The sequence below is a fragment of the Solanum dulcamara genome, chromosome 3 (assembly GCF_947179165.1).
Source record: "Solanum dulcamara chromosome 3, daSolDulc1.2, whole genome shotgun sequence".
NCBI classification, from domain to species: Eukaryota; Viridiplantae; Streptophyta; class Magnoliopsida; order Solanales; family Solanaceae; genus Solanum; species Solanum dulcamara.
In genome coordinates, this window is record NC_077239.1 from 3639630 (window position 1) to 3662001 (window position 22372).

The 22372-nt window shown below is 34.9% G+C and overlaps 1 protein-coding gene across 1 annotated transcript; it reads left to right on the forward strand.

Moving 5' to 3' along the window:
- Nucleotides 1-223: 223 nt before the first annotated feature.
- Nucleotides 224-11706, forward strand: LOC129882201 (diaminopimelate epimerase, chloroplastic). The gene is made up of 9 exons (XM_055956395.1): nucleotides 224-602; nucleotides 1949-2116; nucleotides 6070-6140; nucleotides 7178-7235; nucleotides 7514-7693; nucleotides 8257-8341; nucleotides 11071-11130; nucleotides 11215-11288; nucleotides 11424-11706. The coding sequence occupies exons 1-9, from the start codon at nucleotides 312-314 to the stop codon at nucleotides 11538-11540; spliced, it is 1104 nt and encodes a 367-aa protein (XP_055812370.1). The 5' UTR covers nucleotides 224-311; the 3' UTR covers nucleotides 11541-11706.
- Nucleotides 11707-22372: the final 10666 nt, after the last annotated feature.

Here is a 22372-nt window from a genome sequence, read left to right on the forward strand (position 1 = left end):
ATTTAAATGCTACTACTAATTACTGCATAGACCCGCTCATTAATGATTTTAAAACAAAAAAGTTAAAAGAGTTTGTTTATACTGAGATTCGATCTTGGATGTCAAAACAAGTAAATGAACCCACTAACCAATGAGCTACGCTTGTTCTCTGTCGTTTAGTGGATAAAAAACATTTTATTTACATATACCATTTCACAATGAATTTATACATGTAAATAGCAAAAAAAAATTGACAACGAAAGGAGCATCTCGTAACGAAGTTGCTGCATTGCATTATAGGTCTGCCCCTGTTAAACCAAACGTCTCCTCCAATGGCGATAACCGCCGCCATTACAGTGCCTCTCACAACTCCAAGCCGCCGCTCTCTTTCTTCCGTTTCTGCTAATACCATTCGATTTTCTTCTCCGGTTACTTTACAATCGAACAAACTCAAATTCGCCACCGGTAGAGGCATACAGTGCCCTACTTTCCGGATTTCTGCAGCATCTTCAATGAAAATTGAAGCTCCGGAGAATAGCTCTTCGGTTTCTTTCCTTGATCGTAAGGAAAGCGGATATGTTCACTTTGTCAAGTACCATGGCCTGGGCAACGACTTCATATTGGTAAAATACTGAACATACACAATATTTTATATATGCAATGCTCAATATCGAATATTGATTTTTCTAATTTACGAGGAATTTGGAAGTATGGTGTGAAAAAAGTGAAAGATGAAACTTGCTGCATTCGTTTCTAGTTATCTTGGTCAATAGCTATTTTCTGATGTAAAGTTCCACTAATGATCAAATTCACAGTTTATCTACTGAATTTTTTTGGTATTGGTGTTTGACATAATACAAAGCTTGGTAAACTCGTAGTGGAAGAAAATAATTGGAATCAGTTGAAAAATTTATTTGATGCAGAAAGCATTGCTTCAAAGTTTTAACTTTAAAATTAGATAGTTAAAGCCACACCGAACAGTTGAAGAATTCTCTTGTGAAGACTGCCAGCTTATTCGGTTTGAGCTGAAGTAGACGCTGTCCATGGAGAACCTTTTCCTTTGTGAACATGCCCATAAGACACTACAAAAAAGCCAAAAATTGGGCTTCTAGACGCCTTACAATAAAGAAACCCCAGCCCCTCGGTATCTTACATGTCTTCTTCGACCCTGCTGAAGAAGAAGCTGTATATTAGTTGGGAATGTTCCTAATTCCTAACCTTTAGACTGAAACTTCACCTGAAAGCAAGGCATGAAAGCAAAGGAACCCATTTGAATTGTTGAAAAGTGGTTTAAATTGTATAAAATAGTAATAATAGAATTGCGCAAACTACTTTGAGACATTAAAAAATGAACAAAGTTGCATATAAATTGGAACGAAGGTAGTATTTAATTATCTTCCTCGTGTTTTTGAGTTTGAATTTGGTGAAATTATCTTACTTTAATATATCTTGGAGCTTTCTGTTATTTTTTGTTTGACTCTTTTTTTAATTACCTTATCCATCTTGCCATTCTCTTTTCCTGTCTTTACAATATGCTAAAAATGCTGCTTCTTGTTCAATCAAATGTGAAAATGGATGGATTTTTACCCTAGTGATGGGCTTCTTTAGAGATTAGTCTTGGAAAAAATGCAGTCTTGCGGAAGATAACCCAAGAGTTTTTAATTCCTTTTCGAGGATTTGTAAATCCTATGCTGGTTTGGGACTGAAAAGATTGAGTCTATTTTGCTGGAATATTGCTGGTTTTTAATTAACAGTTGACGCTTTTAATGTTGAAACTTTGGTATATTATTTATTTGATTAAGCTCACAATATTTAAGGTCTAGAGACCAAAATCCTATGTTAATGAATCACGAATAGCAGTCCATACTTTCAATTTTGATATTTGGGGAAATACACATAAAAGTATGGGTGGGGAAGAGCCATGGTTCTTTGGTTAGATGCTTATCCTTTATTTGCTTGTTTTGAGTAGGTTGACAATAGAGATACAACAGAACCTAAGGTCAGTCCTGATCAAGCTGTGAAGCTGTGTGATAGAAACTTCGGTATTGGTGCGGATGGGGTAATATTTGCAATGCCGGGTGTCAATGGCACTGATTATACCATGAGAATCTTCAATTCAGATGGAAGTGAGCCAGAGGTAACATTACATGTTCCTTGAATCTAGAATTGATTGCATTTTTTTTAGATAAAATAATGAATTGAATTGAAGGCATCAAGGAGATGCAATTAATTTCCAGGGCCATTTTACAATCATATCATTTTGAGAACAAAAAGCGTAGTTACCTGCCTTTATTGAATATCTGCCATCTTCTTAATCACCCCAGGTTAGCCTATCAAACACTTGGTCATTAATTGGAAAGACTCTAGCCTCTCCCGTAGACTGAGAAGACCCTGTGGCTTCCAATCTTGTATGTTCCTTCTGAATTGGGGATTCCATGCATTGCCACGTCTATTTGTGAAATGGTTGAATGCTTAATTCTAGACATTGAATGGATTAGGAAAATCAGTTGTAGACTCGAATCTCCCATCCATCTGTCTTCCCAGAACTTAGCATTTGCTCCATTGCCAACATTGAACTTGCATTTGTGTTGGAATTTCTCCCCTAACATGCCAAGGACCTACTCCATATGGTGCTCTCGACACTTTGGTGCTCCAGCGATTTTTACTACCATGTTTTGCAATCACCACCTCTTTCCAGAGTGAGTTATCTTCTTGGGAGAATCTCCAAAGCCACTTCATAAGCATGCTCTTATTATGAGCTGCTAGGTCTCTGACTCCCAGGCCACCTTCTGATTTTGGTTGAGTGATAGACTTCCATTTGACCAGATGAAATTTATGTGTCTTGCCATTTCCTTCCCATAAAAAAATTCCCCTGTGTTTATCAATCCGCTTTAGCACCTTCCTTGGGATGGGAAAGAGTGACATAAGGTAAATGGGCAAGTTGTCCAAGACACTGTTGATGAGATTGAGTCTACTTCCCATGGAGAGGTATTGCATTTTGCCAGTTCGCCAGTCTCCTTTCTTTTTTTTCTGTGACTCCTCTCCATATGTCTGCAGATTCGAATTTGGCACCAATTGGAAGTCCAAGATATACCTTGTAGGCAAATTTCCAGTGCTACAACATAAAATATTGGCTAGCTCCTCCAGATTAGGTACAACATTAACGGGGTATATGACACTCTTCAGCATGTTAATGTGCAAACCTGAAAGAGCTTCAAAAATAAGCATAGTTAGGTTTAAATGCAGCACATGGGAGTTCTTTAGCCCCTCAAAAAATGAGTGTATCATCTGCAATAAGCAGGTGTGAAACTGCCACAGTGTTCCCAACTCTAGCACTAACTTCAAAACCTTTGAATCATTGTAAATCTCTGGCTTTGGTGTGCATATTGCTAAGGCCCTCCATGGCAATGATAAAGAGGAATGGGGAAAGGGGCCCCCCTTGTCTGAGTCCCTTCTGGGGAGAAAAGAAGCCAGCAGGGCTAGAGTTGATCAAGATTGAATATTTCACATTGGTGGTGCAATACTTGATCCATTTAATCCATTTGTTTCCAAAGCCCATTTTCCGCGGCATCATGGACAAAAATTTCCAATTGAGTTGATCAAATGCTTTCTCGATATCTAGTTTGCACAAGAGACCTGCTTCCTCTGATTTTATTCTCCAATCCAAGATTTCATTCGCTATTAGAGACGCATCTGTGATTTGTCTTCCCTGAATGAATGCATCTACTGCCCAGATATCAGTTACCAGATGAGCTTTTTCAATCTTTCGGCAAGGATTTTAGCAGCAATTTTATAAACACTCCCTATAAGGCTTACTGGCCTGAAATTTCTGAGTTCTATAGCCCCTTTCTTTTTAGGAATCAAGGCAATCAAGGAAGCATTATAGGATCTAACCAATTGGCCAGTATGATGGAAGTGGTTCATAGTGGCAATGATATCTAATTTGATAGTGTCCCATGCATTCTGAAAGAAGGCCATAGTGAATCCGTCTGGCCCAGGGGCTTTGTCTGGAGCGCAAGCTTTTATGGTGGAAAGGATTTCCTCTTCAGTAAATTCTTTTTCTAGTTCAGCTTTCTCCTGTTCTATGATGCTGGGCAGACCCTCAAAGTTGGCAGTTGGTCTCCACAGCTCATTTTCTGAGTAGAGAGCTTGGTAGAAACCCAAGATTTCCACCTTAATCTGATTCTTCTCATCAATTATGTCAGTGCCTACCTTGAGTTTATCAATGTAATTCTTTCTCCTGTTGGAGTTGGCAATCCTCTGAAAGTATTTGGTATTCCTATCACCTTATTTTAACCGCAGACATCTGGATTTCTACCTCCAAAATGTTTCTTCTGCCAATGCTAGTTGTTGGATTTCTATTTTAAGGGCTATCATCTTAGAAAGTTCCGGTGGAGATAAAATTCTGCTCTGTGCAGCCTGATCCAGTGACAGGAGGTCATTAGTGCCAGGGTTCTTTGAGTTTCCACCTTGCCGAAAACTTCTTTATTCCAAGTAGAGATGTCTTTTTTGAGCAGCCTTAATTTCTGAGGCAGGATGAAATCTGGATTGCCAGTGACTGTGTAGCCTTGTCACCGTCCCTTGACTTTGTCTAGATAACCCTCAACCTGTAGCCACATATTCTCAAATTTGAAATATGAGGGGTTTACCTCCCAATCTCCACTTTCCAATATTAAAGGTTTATGGTCAGAGATAACATTAGGGAGCTCCCTCTGTGATACCTTCTTAAGTGTTTCTCTCCAGTCATTTGAGATTAAAAACCTGTCAATCCTGGAAGCCTGTGGAGAATTATCACCCCTAGACCAAGTGAAATTGGCACCTTGGAGAGGGAGATCGATGAGGCAAAGATCTTCAATTATGTCACAGAAGTTTTTCATTGCCCTTGACCTCCAGGTGCAATTGAGCCTCTCATACTCATATCTGCAGACATTCAAATCCCCTCCAATCACCCAATGATCATTCCATAACCTCCTTATTGCTGCTAATTTTTCCCAAAGAATATTTCTTTCAGAGTCGGTGTGTGGCCCATAAACCCCAGAGAAGCACCACCTGAAATCTTCTTGAACACTCTCCATTCTCCAACATGCAAGAATCTCTAGAATACCCTTGATAAGAGTAGACACATTCCCAATATCTTTTGTCCCACATTATTACCACCCCACCTCTAGTATCACTAGCTTGGAGCTCTGCCCCACCGGCCCATCTAGTACTCATCAATTGTTCTGACAGATCTGTAGGCCATTCATCAATTTTTGTTTCTTGAATACAAACTATGTCAGCTTTCCACTTATGAATTGAAGATTTTAAAGTTCCCCTCTTCCTGCTCTCGTTGAGCCCCTTTACATTCCAACTAAGAATTCGTAGCTTCATTCGGAGTGAAGTTTGTGAATCCTGCCCTTTCACTGCTATTGCCCTATCTTTCTGAACTTCCAACCACCTTCATAATTCACCAGGAACTTTAACTTTTCCATTTCTGATTCCTTCTTGGACTTTTTTCTCCTTGATTGATTGGGTTCTGACTTTTTATGTTGCAGTTGTAGTTGACGCCTTTCTACCATACATCTATGATTGAGAAAAGGATAGAACGTGTTGAAATTCATCTTGCTTTCCGTCTGGTGTCTCTCTATTTTTCTGATTCCTCACTTTTTTTCCTTTTTTGTTGATTTTCTTTTAAACATGCCCTTCTTTCCTTGTTTGGTGTCAAGAAAAATAAAAAGGACTTCAGAAGAACAGAAAATTGTGTTCAAAATTTGATCCTTTTCCTCATGGAATAAAGAGAAGAACATGCGTTGTTTTTATTTTCATAAAATACTAACTTGTTTTAATATGTAATTTGGCCATTTCTTCTTGTTATCGTCCTTTTCTTTTCCATTTTCGGACATAGAAGAAAGGAAGCCTGATTGAACATGTATAAATTCCTCTCTGCAGAAAACCAGTAGGGTCCTCCAAGTGTACATTGTTTTTATATCAAAAAATTCCTCTCTGCATCTACTCAGCCCTCTTTCATTCATCCTCCTTTTATCTCCTAGTCCCATTTGAAGTCGAAATTTTCTGATTGTTTAACACATATTTCCTTTTGTCTACAAACAGATGTGTGGTAATGGAATTCGATGCCTTGCCAAATTTATAGCTGAGCTTGAGAACTTCCATGGAAAGAAAAGGTGTTTACGCTCTATTTTTTTCTCTATGTACAGTAATCTACTTTATGGAGCCTCAAACATCTTCCTGATAGTTTAATCTTTAAAGCTAGTAGTTGCATCCAACTTGCCAAGTGGCTAGAGTTATACAACTTCTATCCTGTTAGAGACAGTAGTGTTTAATCTTGTTGCTTTGTTTCTGCTTTGACACTGAGCCTAAACTAACTACTGGGGCACTGTGTCCAGTAGTAAGGTTTTTCTGTACTTAAACGTCTTACTTTGATAATAATACAATTTATTTACCAAAAAAAAAACATCTTCCTGATATTTACTGCTTTATGTTTTTTGAATTACTTTCTTTTACTTGTTTCTTTGTATTGAGAACTTAGGGGGGATTTGAAGCTTCTTTAAACTTAGTTGGTGCTTTGGTGGGGTACATATTGAATTTGTTTGATGAATTTAAGATTAGCAACTATCATGAAACATCAATAGTGCTTCCATAACTTGATCATGCTGTTCACGTCTGAGAAATTGGACTGCGAAGCAACAGAGTTTGTTTTTCTTTTCTCAATTCTTCTGCTTAAGGTTTAAGGTTCCCTCTTTATAGAATATTTGTGCCACTCATCATTTGAAGTTGTATCATGAAAAGCTCTACATAAAGATCCTAAGCACCAGATGGCAGATGCTATTTGGTTGATGGTTCAATATCTGTATAACTGAACATATTCTAGTGGCTTGGATGGTTCAATGTTTTAATATGCCCTTGTTCAGAATATAAATGCATCTTGGGACAGCTGAAATTTTTACAATTGCTTGAATATGACCATCAAGTCTCTGCATGATTGAACAGTGATAGGGATCATTTATTGCACCTTGTTGTTCAGTACATGTAATCTATCCTGGTTGATAGGGCTAATTGATTGAATAACTATTGATATGATTGTTGTGACTCACCAATCCCGATGTTTCGTTTAATTCAATAATAGTATTATTGCATCTAATGAATTTGATTTCCTTAATTATTCTGGTTGACTGGCTTTCATCTCTTTTTAATCTTGTAGTTTCACCATACATACTGGGGCTGGACTTATTGTTCCTGAAATCCAAGATGATGGAAAGGTAAATTCCATTTTTCTCAGCCATTTAGCTAGATTAAGGGTTCTATTGCGTGTATAGAACAAAATGGATACATAAGATCATGTAGGCCTCCCAACTAGATTGGGACTGACACTTAGTTGGTTGATTGATTGAAGGAGCTCCACATTGTTAGGCATTCAACACTGAAGTTTATTCGTCTGCTGAAGTTTGATGGCAGATTATTTTTGAATTAATTGGGAAGGCAATCACATGGTTTCCTTTTTTTTAAAAATAAACTTAATATTTGTTTTTAATTTCAGGTTAGGGTTGACATGGGTGAGCCCATTCTGAAGGCATCAGACGTGCCCACTAAACTATCCCCTAATAGAGATCAATCTGTCGTTAAATCAAGACTAGATGTAGATGGAAGAGCATGGAATGTAACCTGCGTTAGCATGGGGAATCCTCATTGTGTCACTTTTGGTACAGAACAAAGCCAGGTATTTTTCTTTGGCTTAGTTCCATTTGCTACCATTCTTGTGGAATCAAAGGCAGATGATGCTCCAGTTGATTTGAACTGTTGTATAGGGATAGTAAAATATTCTGTTATCTCTAAGGTTCAGGACTCTAGCCTATGAAAAAAATGGATGACTTCTCTTATTTCGGTTTTTGTACAATTCTTTTATTCATGCCTTCTCCTCTTTACCGTATATTTTGGTTGTAAGTTGGACATAGGAGTGCTAAACATTGTACCAAGCTGTTCTCTCTGTAAACCGGTCTCTTAAATATCATATGTTTTATTTAAGAATTCAAGTTAATCATTCTATTATTTTCTTAAGATGAAATGGAGTAAGGTATTTCATAGGATTTTAATTTCATCTTTTTCCCAACGAATACTAGTCATTCTGTTTCCTGTTCCACTTTAGTGGTTATCTGATTAATTATTTCACTATTTAACAGTAAGCTTCTGCTTGTGGAGAGAGAGAAAAAATTCACTGAAAGCTTATGTCTCTCCCATTTATCGGATTTTGAGTCCTTTCTTTTTTTGCTTATCATTCAACAGGATTTGCAAGTAGATGAACTAAATTTAGCAGACATTGGCCCGAAGTTTGAACATCATGAGGTGTTTCCTGCTCGCACTAACACAGGTAAGTTTAAATCTCAGCATGGAGAAATTTAATATCTTTAATGACGCAGAGTTGATCTTCAAGTAAGCCTTGATACGTTTCCTTCAAAAAGTTTTTTGAACTGCACACCATGATATTTGGCTGCTCTATCTCATCCCTATCTATGCTGAATTAGCATGATATCTCATTTGGAAATCTCCCTAATCCAAAAGTAGCTGGGGGGGGGGGAATTTTCTTTCCTCTATGTAAAGTACGAGGAAGCAGAATTTGGGTTCACATATTGATCAAATTGTTCAAGCTTGTTATCAGAACAAGTTTTTGGTGACTAACGGAGTCATACACTGAGTCTAAACTTTGCTAATCAAATTCATCATAACTCATTGATGTGCACTTCCTTTTCTTTTTCCTTTGCCTTTGCTATTAGGTAGAACTTCCTTAGGATGATGAAATGATAAGGCCATGATTCCCTTGGAATTTGCCTAGAAACGAAATGGTTGTTTGAAAATCCCTTCAGGAGGCGCTGCAGTCTGGAAAATCATGGCTGTAGCACCTTGCTTATGTCTGAGTTCAAGAAATCTGTCCCATGGCCAGTGCCATGAGTTTTGAGAAGCTATATTTCAAGAATATAGGTATCTCTTGCTCATTCCAAAAAGTTGAAGATTTCTATTTATACCCCTTGAAATTTGCCTAGAAAGGAAATGGAAGGTTGAAAATCCCTTCAGGATGCGCTGCAGCCACGAAAATCAATGGCTACAGCACCTTGGTTGGCTTATGTCCGAGTTCAAGAAATCCGTCCATTGCTGCAGCGCCATGAGTTTTGAGAGGTTATATTTCAAGAATATAGACATCTCCTGCTCATTCCATACAGGCTACATACTACTTTTTTCGTACTGACACTACTGCATTGACACCATGTATCATCCAGAAAATTGCGCATTATATCCATTGAAGGAACAAGTCTACACCTCAGAGTTCAGAAATTTGAAATGTGTTAATGTGACATTGCTCAATTAAGTATAATTTGGGAGTGTCATCCTCAGAGTTTGATTAGTTTTTATGTTAACTCTATCCTCGAGAGGAAAAATATGTGCATCTGTACATGTATACATTGAAGCCCCACATCAACACCCCCGAAAGAAAAAAGTAAATCCAAGAAAACTAACAAGATCGTTCAATGACGAAACTAGCCCCTTTTGCCTCGGCAGTGAAGACACAGTTTGATCATGAACATTTGAAGGTCAAAATGATTACAACCCAAAATACCCAACACACTAGCAAACTGAAAATCTGCACCTTCATCAACAAGTCCACCCACAACATAGTAGCTAAATCTATCTCTTTAGATCGTCTTTTATTTCTTATCTACTGTTTTTTCTCTGCTTGTTTTGCTTAATGGAACTCCTCTTTTGTTCTCATTACCCTTTATCTTACTTCTCCTGTGATTGCTGTAATAGATTAAAAAAAATTATTTTGAAAGAAAAAACTATTGTGCGCTCAACTTGCATTAATAGATAAAACCTTTAAATGGACTATTTCAAACATGTAGAGAGGAACTTGATGTCGGGACAAACTTGGTTATGGAGGGGAGGCTTTCACCAAAAACCTACTTCGTGCTCAACTTGCATTAATAGATAAAAACTTGAAATGGACCATTTCAAACATATGGTTAGAGAATCTATGGTTGAATTTTACCAACTACCTAATACCAAATTGAAAAATATTGGTCAAAGATCCTCACTAAATGCAACAAGAGGAACCTCACACTAGAGAGAGTAAAGAGATGTCTGCAATTGAAGAATAATCAATTCAGGTCTCATAGTGATCAGTAATTGTAATAGCATGTGGTGGTGTCTGCAACTTTGTTGAAGGTAATAAGCTGATTTATGGATTGGGACAGTAATTGCACATTTTTCTACTAATAGCAGCTGATTAAAAAATATTATAGCCGTTCACGATGTTCAAGTGGAAACAAAAGTAACAATTAAATGCAATACTTATAACTAGAACGAAATGGAAAATTTGAGTTGGTGTGGGAAGGAAGAAAAAATATGGGAAGAGGGGAAAGGAAGATAAAGGAAGGTGAAAAGAGAATTAACTCCAAGTAGGCTAAAAGTAAACGCAAGCAAGAATAAACAATTTTTTTTTAGAGAAAATAAAAATGAAATATAAGGATGCAACTAGCCTACGTAACCAGTGTACATTATTGGTTGTTTCTTTGGGTGTTTTAAACGAAATGTAATTTCAGTATTTAGAAATGTAGTAAATGCAGTAGAACTGGTCTACATTATAATGTAGCTTTGCAAAAAAATTAAGACTGAACGTTAACAAAAGTGATATTCTGTTTTTAGTTAATCAGTTTACTTATATGTACTCTACTTTGACAAGCCGTTCCTGGTTATTGACCTGGATTAACATTTCTTATCTAAAGTGACTCAGTGCTTGTCATTTGGTATGCATTTTTAGCAGCACTTTTTTGACTGGCAATAAAGGGCTTTAAATGCGCTTCCACTTTCCAGTATCATTATAAGTGTAGGATGATGCAATCTTTAAGTTGTTGTCTGTGTTCGAAATGTAGCTCCCTGATTAAGAGTGCACTCAATTTCTGTGTTTCAAACACTTGCTGCTATTTGATAAAGATAAAGAAGGATTACCAAATGTGTTTATGGCCGTGTTGTTTCATTTGTTATTATTTGATGAACTCCTTTCTTGCATCTTTTGGGTAAACATTGAAATATTTGTTTGATTTGCAGAATTTGTACAAGTCTTCTCCCCAACACACCTTAAAATGCGTGTCTGGGAACGTGGTGCAGGTTTGTTTTTTTGAACCAAAGGAAACCTTTACCCTACAAATAATTTGCTAAATGTAACTGTGAAATTATCCTTGATGAGTATAGGCGAGACACTAGCCTGTGGGACGGGAGCTTGTGCTGTAGTTGTTGCAGCCGTGCTCGAGGGTCGTGCTGCAAGGGTAAGAAGTTGATTACTTTTGGGTTTTAATGCTTGGGAAAAACGAAAATCATGTCAAGTATGTGTGACCGTCTTTCCCATTTGTTGCGTTACTGATTGCTCCTTTGATCATTGCTCTTCCCCCTTTTCGAAGCAGCGCTGTACTGTTGATTTGCCTGGTGGACCACTTGACATTGAGTGGAGTGAGAAAGACAACCATATCTACATGACGGGGCCAGCAGAGATAGTTTTTTATGGGTCAGTTCCTCTTTAAGCCCCTAAATGTAAGTTTATTTGTACTTGTCCTTTCTGTAAGTTTATTTGAACCTTCTAGAATTCATGAATTTGCTCCAAATGTTTGACAACTTAGTTGGAAAATGAAAGAAAAGCAGAAGAATTGATTTTTGGATAAACCAGATTACTATCGTTGTTGCCTCAAATCGAACTCTTTTTCTTCTTTCTATATTCTTTTGCTGTGATTTCTCAAAGCTGTGAACTTTTACCGTCTCCCATTCAAGTCATTTCAAGGAGGCGGAGAAAGTATATTAGTTTCATATTGACTCCTCAAAGGTGTACAACTATCACCACTGAACGGAGGAGGTCGTTCTTCTATCACTCATAGAACAAATGGATTGTGTTGAGTTTAGGCGAATTACATTAGATGTAGACCTGTACATACCATGTATAAGATCAAGCCCAGGCCATTGACTAACCTAGTTTGCACCAACAAGTAAAATGCTGAGATGTAAAGTAAGTGGTTGTAACTAAAAATCTCTTAATGTAATTGCTCAGTGTTCCACAGAGATTACATGTTGATGGATATATATACACACCTATGTTATGTGTAGCTATTGAAATAATGTCCACCCTAGTAAAAGAAAGTTTCAGACATTAGACATGTTCTTCCCAGTACAAATATTATAAAATTTGCTTAACCCCATGCCTGACTTGTCAAAAGCACCAATAATCGTTCAGGTAAGCTTTAAACTTTTTGGTTGTGGGTGGTTTTCATTTTTGAGTTTTAAAGTGAGTTTCAAATGAAACTCAAAGTCAAATGTTCTTCTGGAAAACTAAGTTTCAGACATGGGTTTGTTCGGTATGGTACATTGTCTGGAAAACGTTTTTCAATTTTGTCTTGTTCGGTTGTTGGGGAAACAAGTACCTTAAAGGTGAGGAAAATGACTTTCCTAGCGGATGTAGGGAAAATAAGTGACATTTCCAATTGGTTGTGTCCTCTCTATTCTCCAGTACACCTCATCTTCCCCTCACATCCGTAGCCCCCATTCCCACCACCCCTACGCCCCCGCCTTCGTTCTCACCCTCACCTTTACCTCTCATAATATTTGTTTATATTATATTCAAATGCTTTTAAGATAATAATTTTCGCTTATATATCGTACACAAAAAAAATAAGTAAAAAATTCACTTATTTTCCTAGAAAATATTTTCAAAAAAACATTTTCCTTCCTACTAACACACCCTTAGGGAAGCAAGACCTTGTTTCGAAGCTTAGAGTATCTAATAACCTCTCCCACAAATAGTGCGACAACTTTTGAGTAACTACTAACCTCCTGCCTTAACCATCGACCTCCCAGCCTTACCTGATCAAACTTTGAAACTATTATAACTGGTTTATAGTGAGTGGAGTTATATCTGAAAACATGGTAATTAACCTATTGCATCTGGTTGAGCTATGGTTGGCACAACAAAGTTTCTTATATTTCGCATTTAACAACATATTAAGAACAACCAAGGCTTTTTTACTTCAGGAAATTAAAAACTTGAATCCTCGTTCGATTCACTGGTCAAACTTGGATAAAAAATAGGCTTATTTCAAAGGAGACTAGTAATTAATCCCTTTCATATCATTTGACCAATTGTAACTTCGTGATTTCAATAATTGAAGTATTTAGCAAATACTCATAAGAACATCCACAATAATAAATTGAGTAAAATTTCACGAATGAGGTTTGAAAAAAAAATATATTAAAAACAAGAGGAAATTATTGAACTGTTTCCTGCCGTACGAAAATATTTTAAGTTGCAATTATTTTCATATTTATATGATGAAAAATACATTTGAAAAGATTGGTCATAGTACATACGGTTTAACTCTCGAAAAGTGAAACGTGACAAATAAAATTGAGCGGAGAAAGTATCTTTTATGAATCATTTGAGGTTGATTTAAGATTTGAGCGTCATCGCTTAGCTAATTCTTTCAATTTTAATGTCAATTATGTAATCATATTGTAAAGTTTTTTCTTCGTTATAAAATATTGACCTGCTAGGACATAAAAATGATCAACATTAATATGATTAATAACAAATTAAAGTCAATTATCGATTTAGCCGATATAAAAAATTAGACAATTCGTTCCCAAATCGATAGTCCGTTATTTGTAAATTTTTAGATCATTTCCAAATGATTAATTCGATACTAATAATCCAATAACACCTTTTTAGTTTGAGTTATTAGTTAAGATTCGATTTTAAATATTTCTAATTGAGTGCCGCATCATTTGGGATTTAAATCTCTTTATATGATTTTAGACAATTCTCACCTTTGAGTTAACTTTTTGCAACGTAAATACTCATTTTGTGTAACGATCAATTTGGTGTGATCGCATCGTTATCTTAATATTTTCTTTTCGTTTTGTCTTTACTTAATAATTATTATTTAATAATTTTATTTTATCTTTTACCTACCTTTTCATAGTAGTTCTATCCCGTACCCTACTTTTTTTTGTAGATTTATCATTCAAATTATGAATACAATCTATCCAAACATTATATTTATTAAAATAATACAGTATAATACGATACAATACAATATAATATAATATGATACAATATATTAAAAACAATAAGTAACAACCATCTAAACAAAGTGTTAGGAATCAAGAGAGAAGAAACTAAAACAAATTCTATCTACTCATACAACAAACATTTCTAAATCTAACACATGGACAAGTTGATATCACAAAGATTTATGATAATTTTTTAAATAATGATTTACTAAATTAATAAAGACATTCTACCTAAAAATCAAAAAAGAAATATTAAAGAAAAATAATGTCTTGCCAATTGCCACATAGAATGTAGAAAATAGTTGCACCCTATTTGAAACAATCTTTCTACTTATTCACTATTTTTATTAGATTTTACGTAAGATTATACTGAATATATTATTATTGTATTATACTAATTTTAAGCTTGAGCTGGTGATTTAAAATATAATTTATTAGTTAAATTTATCCTAAAAAATAAATATATTAAAGGATGCATTAATCTTTATATATTTGCCACGTTTGGTTAGATGGTCAATTAAACAAGCTCGAAACTTAACCATATTGAACTTCCTCTTCTTTTTTTTTTTTAGTTAATTACATGTTTAACTTGATTTTATATATATATATATATATATTAGTTTTCGTCTACACTAAAGTACCTACGTACCTTAAAGTTCATCGAAATCCTTTTCATTTTCAAAGATGACTATTAGAAAAAAATATATTTAAATTTTCAATGACTTTAAATTTCATCTCCAAATTTTATATATATAACCTCTTCTGTCTTTTTTAATTGAGGGATTAATCATATTCTAGCTTATTTATTAAATTTATTATAAATTAATGACAATTCTTAAATCCATAAGTTACAAAAAGTCCTTTGATTTTTGTAAGTTTTCTATCTAAGTCTAATCCATTTATATTTTTTATCTACAATATTTGCATATGGGCCAAAAAAAAGGAGAATATATGTCAAGTGAAATTTGGAAATGAAGTTTGAAATTATTAAAATTGAAATATGAAGAGAACAAACAAAAAAAATAAATTGAGGTGTGCCAAGAAAAAGAAAAAAAAACCCTACAATACTAAATATTAATCAGGAAATTTAATGCTCCATGAGTATCAATGAAATGGTGCAGTTAATTGAGTTTTTTCATATTTAATCTATTTTTAAGTTCACAAATACTCATTTCTTCAATGAGTATTTTCATATTTAGTCTATATTCTTTTATGGATCCTCTTTTCAGAGTTTTATAAAAATATGCTGGATTAATCAAAATTATTATTTTTTAAATAAAAATAATGACATAGTATTCAAGTTTTATTTTAATTCTTCTTACAACCGCGCGAAACGCGGACGAGTACACTAATATATATATAAAGCAGAATTATAGAGGAGGTGATGTGTCACCTCTCTATGGCCTTTATTCATATTTATCTTTCTTTTTTTTTAGTTTTTTTTAATCATTTTTCCTTCATTAAAATTTTATTATATTTATAATATCTCAAAAAGTCTTTACATTTAATTACTCAACTTTCACCTTCCACTATAATATATCTTCTTTATTACATATAATATGCATTTAAATATTCTTTGCAATAAAAATCAATTTATCATCAACCCACGTAGGGACCAATATTTTATCAACCTTCGTAAAAACAATCAATATAACATGACCTTAATGACAATTAAGTTCCTATTCATGAATTATGTAACTGTAACAAAAATGAAAAATTGTGAAGACAATAAAGAATAAATAATTGTAGAAGAGTCATTAGCATGGTATGGAAAATATGCTTGCGGGGGAACAAGCATTTTAAAAGGTGAAAGATTGAATATTTTTCTCCCTTTTAATATTTCTTTAATAAAAATAACTACTTATAATTCACACCTCTTCAATTTATACTCTTAATAATATTCATAACTCTCTTTTTTATTTTTTATTTTCATAACTCCTAAAATTTAATATGTAAATTTATGACACCTTATGATATTCCTTCACTTTGCCTATATAAATTCATATTTTGTATCAAGGAAATTCTCATTCAAGGTTATTCTTTCACTTCTCCATCAGCATGTCATACATAAGGGTGAAGAAGAAAATATTAATCGCCACATCATATGATTGCTTTCACGGTTAAGAACCATGGTTGGCAAAGTCGTAAAGAATCTATGGATATGAATGTTTGTTTTTAATTTTTCAAATTATATTCTCTCCATTTTAATTTATGTGGTACTATTTATTTTTTGAGAGTCAGTTTGACTAATCTTTAAACTTAAACTAAATAAACTCAAGATCAACAAAATCATGAAATAACTAGCAATTTTGTATACGTATATTCTTTATTTGTGCTTGTAGGTATGAAGAAGAAAGCCAAGGAAGATAGAAAAGTAGAGAAAATTATGAATTTCAGAAGAAGATGATGTAGAATCTTACAATAAAATTATTATTGTAATAATTTATCTCTTTAGTTTTTTTCCTTCTTCTTCTCTATTTTCATTTATGTACTCTAATGAAGAACTTAAAATATTTTTTTTTGAATTCTCTTGATTGACTTTGATTATATGTGTCTCTTTCCATCAAAAAATTATAATGCTATAAATGAAAGAGATTTTAAAAGATTATTGCTTTCATACATTAATTTTGAAGGAGTTTGAGAGAAAGCTATAAAAAAAGAAGTTGAATATTTTGTTTCTGTCTCTTTATAATTGTCACGACCCAATTTCTTAGGTCATGATGACACCTACTATAACCCTCTAGTAGGTAAGCCAACCCGTCAACTCGGAACTTCAAGTAATGTGTTTGAGGGCAAAAACTATATAAGAGCATCGAATTATAAAAGTAAACAGAATGAGTAAGCGGAAGTAAATCAAAACATGTTTTAAACAACTAAAGATCCCTCCCAGAACCTGGAAGTCACAAGTACAGAGCTGCTACAACAGAAAATACGAGTACAAGTCCCAAAAGTGGACCGAAAAGATATAAAACAACTGGCTAGTCTCAGAAGGCAAAAGACGGGCCATCCATGCTGAAGGAGACAGGAATGATCTAAAAACGCCAAGTACTCACCCTAGTCTCCGAAGTTGACTGCAACAGGCTCGATTTATCCACGGCGATAGCTGGTGCTCGATCCTGCATCACGAAAGTAGATGCAGAGTGTAGTATGAGTACCAAGACAACAGGTACCCAGTAGGCATCATAGGCCGACTGAGCAGAAAAGGTAAAAACAATATGAAAAAGAAGAATAGCCTAAATAGGAGTCAACATAAGCATCAAAAGGGAAAAAAGTACTACCTATGAAAACTACAGCTAACTATACCCAACTGGGCCCCCATAAGCCCAACCAGGACACTCGTGCGCAAGTTAAATAAAAACTCGGACGAACTCCCATAAGCCCGCCGAGTACACAAAATAGCTACAACTACCAAGGCTAGGAACCAAGAATCTGCGATGTTAGGAGCCGAAGTATTATATCATTTCCAAACCCAGAATCTCTAAGAGTCAATCGATCTAGTGGTGACTTAGGGGTCGAGGCTGGGACTGGGACCCAGAGGCTCACCCTAATATTCAAAGTGGTCAAGGCCGGGACTGGGTACCCGGATGCTTGCCATAATACATAAGTGCGGTCGAGGCCGGGACTGGGTACCCGAATGCTCGCCGTAACACATTGATATGATCGATGCCAGGACTAGATACCCAGATGCTCCTCATACTAGCAAGTCGGCGGAGGCCGGGGCTGGGTACCCGGATGCTCCCCGATAATTCAGAATGGAGGCCGGGATTGGGTACTCCGATGCTCACAGATATTTTATCCTATGGTGCCGAATATTATCCTTTCCAACAAAAAAAATAATAGTACCTAAAATTTCCTTCCCAATGAATCAACTAATAGGCCGCCAAAACTAAAATTGGATCCAAAGTCAACTATCACGAAATTTAGTGTTGCCGATGCATCACGAAAGTCACGATTATACCGAGTTATGGATGATGGTATTTTTAAGAGCAAGAGAAATGCCTAGCTAAGGCCAAACTACCAGGCACTAGCCCGCTACACCATTCTACAAGGATCTAAGTCCATCGGAACGACGCCGGGACATCTAAAGCAAGTTTACATCTTATACTAAGGCCAACATACCCCACAGTATCAACAACATGCTCATTCAACTCTCCTTATAATACTAACAAATAACGACAAGATACACATGCTTCTAAATATCCGAAAACCCGATAATAAGCCTAAAGCATGATTTCTACCACTTAAGATATACAATCAAACTACCCAACCCAAATTCCAACTATTTCAATATGCTTTCACACATTCTAGCTCAATCTAAAGATAGGTAAACCGTAGCCTACCTGTAGGCCAAACACGCGGACTCCAAATCATTGTACTGGAGATTTTCCCTTTCAAACGGCCTCGGAACACTGCCAAGCTGTCAAAAATAGAACCACAACGTCGATACGGTCGTTTAGACACTAATTTCATAATTTTTGGAGACGGACCAATTTTGGGGTCGAAAACGGGAATTGTGGGACCCACATACGAAATTCCGGATTTGACCCCCAAAACAGGTTCTAAACGTCACCCCAAGATCAAAAATCAGATTTATAATATAATTCGGGGTGGGAAATTACGCAAGACGATCAAACAACCAAAACTCATAAATTCGGACTAAAGGACCAAAAATGGCAGCATCGAAATCAGTAGATTTTGGAAATACGAGACTCTTTCAACCCAAACAAATTGCACTATGATGATCCTTGCGAAAACCCCCACAATCTAGCCTCAAGAATCACTCAAAATGGAGTTATATTGACCAAGATACACTTTTTTAAAATTCCACAAAATTTCATTCCAAAAATGACTAAATCAGTAACTAAAAATGCATGTTTACCTCAAACGAAGCTTCTCCTAGCATTTCTAAGATTACCACGAGATTCCTCACGAAATTCTTTTAAATTTAGACCCTTGAATCACCAAAATCGGATTTATATTGGTCAAGATATAACTTGTCAAAGTTCTTCAAAAATTCATTCCGAAAATGGATACTGCTGCAAATAAAATCATGATTTTTACCTGAATCGAATACTCCAAATCAGTTTTCAATCTCTCCAATGCGTTCTCCACGAAAAACCTCACAATTTTGCCTTTTGAATCACCCAATTTGGAGCTCTAGAACTCAAGAAATGAGGGTTCAAAGTTGAGGAGAAAATCTGAAAAAAAATCTGCATTCTTGCTGCCGATTTTCTGATTTTTTTGCCACAATTTAAAGTCTCTGAACGAATTCGTTCGGAACCCGAGAAAAATAAAATGAATATGCTAACACACTAAATTCGACGTTCTGGACTCAATGGCGTATTCTGAATTCCCATACGAGATCATTTTAATAAAAAGTGGGTCCCACACCCAAGAGTCATTTTAAGTCTCATTCCACAACGAGCCTCGATATTAGTCCGGAAGCCTCAAAAAATGAACGAAGGGTCGTTCTAGACCAAAATCAATATTTCGGAACTAATTGCGCTGTCAAAATTTTCATTCGAGCGCATTTTCCAAGAATGTTGATCAAAGTCAACCATAGGCTAAGTTTCAAAGTCAAAAGCACCAAATGGCCCCAAACTCGTATCCATTGCCTCGATAGTCATTCCAATAGTGCTACTGGTCTAATTTGGTCATTCCGGAGCTGATGGAACCATCAGAATTTGAATTTGAGATTTCGTTGACCCAAAACTCGAAAAGTCGCAACTAAACTAACTTAGGCCTTCAAAATACCAAAATGGATTCGGGACCTCTCAAAATTCAACCAACACTTCTTCTAGACCAAAAACCATCTCCCAAATCCAACGGAGTCGTCGGAATTCCATTCCGAGCATCGGAACTCCAAAAGTTGACCAAAGTCAAACTTTGGCTTAAAATTCCTCAATTTCTCAACTCAAGGCCTCAAAACTTCGTTACAACTCCAAAACTGATTCCGTAAAGTCTCCTAAGCCAATTTCGACATTTCGGAGTTGCTTGAATTGAGAGAATTTCATTCCGAGACCCGTAGCTCCGATTGACCCCAAATACCACTTTTTAATACTTAAAGCTTATGAAACTCAAAATTTCCAAAGACATAACTTTTTATAGGATTTTCTAAAAATCAATACCCGGTAACAATTAGAAATGATTCGGGGCATCTAAAGGGATGGGTAAAATGGTCATTTTACAAAAATTCCAAAAAAATGATCTTGAGGGTCATTACAATAATGTTCTTTGAATTTTAAGGAAATTGACGGTGATGATACATCGAAATACAAATAGGTTTGAGAGATAATGAGGTTTTGGTGGAGTATTTCAATTGACCACAAATTAATTTAAAATGAGATAGCGGACTTGTGAATATTATTCATTTTAAAAGTCAATATCAATCTTCTATTTTCAAGCTTTTGTATTAAGCTACTCATGAAATATATAATCATCTCTGAATTCTTTCTAATTTACAAATATCAACATCTTTAAGTGCATCTTACAATAACAACTTGGGAATAATAAGTGTCACTAACTCATGTTAACAAACAAAAAACTAATTGGAGAGTTTTGCACTAATTTAAACGAGTTGTTCATATTTAACAGTTTTTTAGACAGGTTCATATTTAACATTCTTCCAATAAAAAAATTACTAAAGATTAATTTTTTAACATTAATATTGTAACTTATTATTACCGCGCGAAGCGCGGATGAGTACACTAGTTCACTAATTAAGAATCCATAGTAACAGTTAAAGTATTGTTCATTTTAGGTCTAGGCTTGCACGAATTTGTCCCTTGGATTTTAACCCAAAAGGTGTCTCAATAGTTGATTTTAATCTTATTCTTATAATCTAATAATAATTGTGACATATGTTAATTAATCTATCACATAGTAACTGTTAAGGTATTGCTCGTTTAGGTCTAGGCTTGCACGAATTTGTCCCTTGAATTTTAACCCAAAAAATTTCTCAATAGTTGATTTTGAACTCAGTCTTATAAGGTCCCTAACTTTCTTCTTTCATTCTGATGTGGAATGTGCGACTTGCCTTCCATCATGGGATACCCCTGACCCTCCCGTTTGAGATTTAGCGTCCTCGCTAAAGGTTCGCCCCCAATCGTATTGAGAGAGAGTCCTCATATGATACCCTTTGTAATGGTTCTGATTCAATTGTTAAGATACTGTCCTCTTTAGGTCTAATCATGCACGAATTTATTTTTTAAGATCTAACCCAAAAAATACCTTAAAATGATTGATTCTGAACTCATTTTTATAATGCCTCTAACTTTATTTTCTTAAAAGCCAATTCTTCCAGATGGAAGATTTATTTCGTACTTCATTATTATATATACTTTAAGGTAAAAAGGAGTAAAGTATACCAACAAAGATAATGATTAAAATAAAAACCAAAAGAGCATAGCATCATCTTATTAATTAGAAAATCCAAAGTCAGGTAAAAAAAAATTGTTGACCTAATCGAGTAACTGGAAAGCATGATAATTAGATCATACTATTATATATAATAACCATAATATTATTATTTTTTACCGGCCCTTAAAGTTCTTTTTATTTAATTATGAGTCGCGGTAAACAAAAGCGAATTCAAGATTTAAGTTTGATGAGTTTAATTTTTAAGATTCTCAATATTGAATTCATCGTATGGTTATAATCACAAGTTCAACTCTAATAATAGGTTTTTACATATATATGTATATATTTATAGTTTTATACTTTGTGCATCGAAAGTTATGAATTTAGATGAATCATCGGCCAAAAAAGGCTACCTTATCTCTAAGTGTTTTAAATCATTGATTATAAAATAATTAATGTCAAAATCAGTATTATGTACAAACTGAAATCTGATTGATTGTTACAATTAGAGGAAACAAGCTGCAATTTAGTCTTATAATTCTCTTATTTATAGGAGACAAAAGTCACCGGACTATAATGTTAGGTGAAAAATAATTTAGTCTTATAATTCTCTTATTTATAGGAGACAAAAGTCACCAGACTATAATGTTAGGTGAAAAATAAAAATATCTATTATTTTTTTTTCTTTTACTTACATCTGCCATGAGACTTAAAAGAATTTTAAGAAAATCATTTTTTTTAGGTGGACCTCGAAAGATACGGAACATCTTTTATATGGCTTTCATCGAATTTCGTTTTTCTTAGAATATTATATGTATTTATGAGATCGAGCATGAAATTTTATTTACTCAGGTTAAATTGAGTATATGTTTCTCTCTTTACCTTCTAGGATTGATAATCGTGTATTATTTTTAGTTTATGAATTAGACCATATATTTTT

What these genes read in the sequence shown, in the direction of transcription:
- LOC129882201 (XM_055956395.1), top strand. Translation starts at nt 312, where the DNA reads ATGGCGATAACCGCCGCCATTACAGTGCCTCTCACAACTCCAAGCCGC. An exon ending in TGGGCAACGACTTCATATTG is followed by an intron (nt 603 to 1,948) that starts GTAAAATACTGA and finishes TGTTTTGAGTAG; the next exon opens with GTTGACAATAGAGATACAAC. An exon ending in AACTTCCATGGAAAGAAAAG is followed by an intron (nt 6,141 to 7,177) that starts GTGTTTACGCTC and finishes TTAATCTTGTAG; the next exon opens with TTTCACCATACATACTGGGG.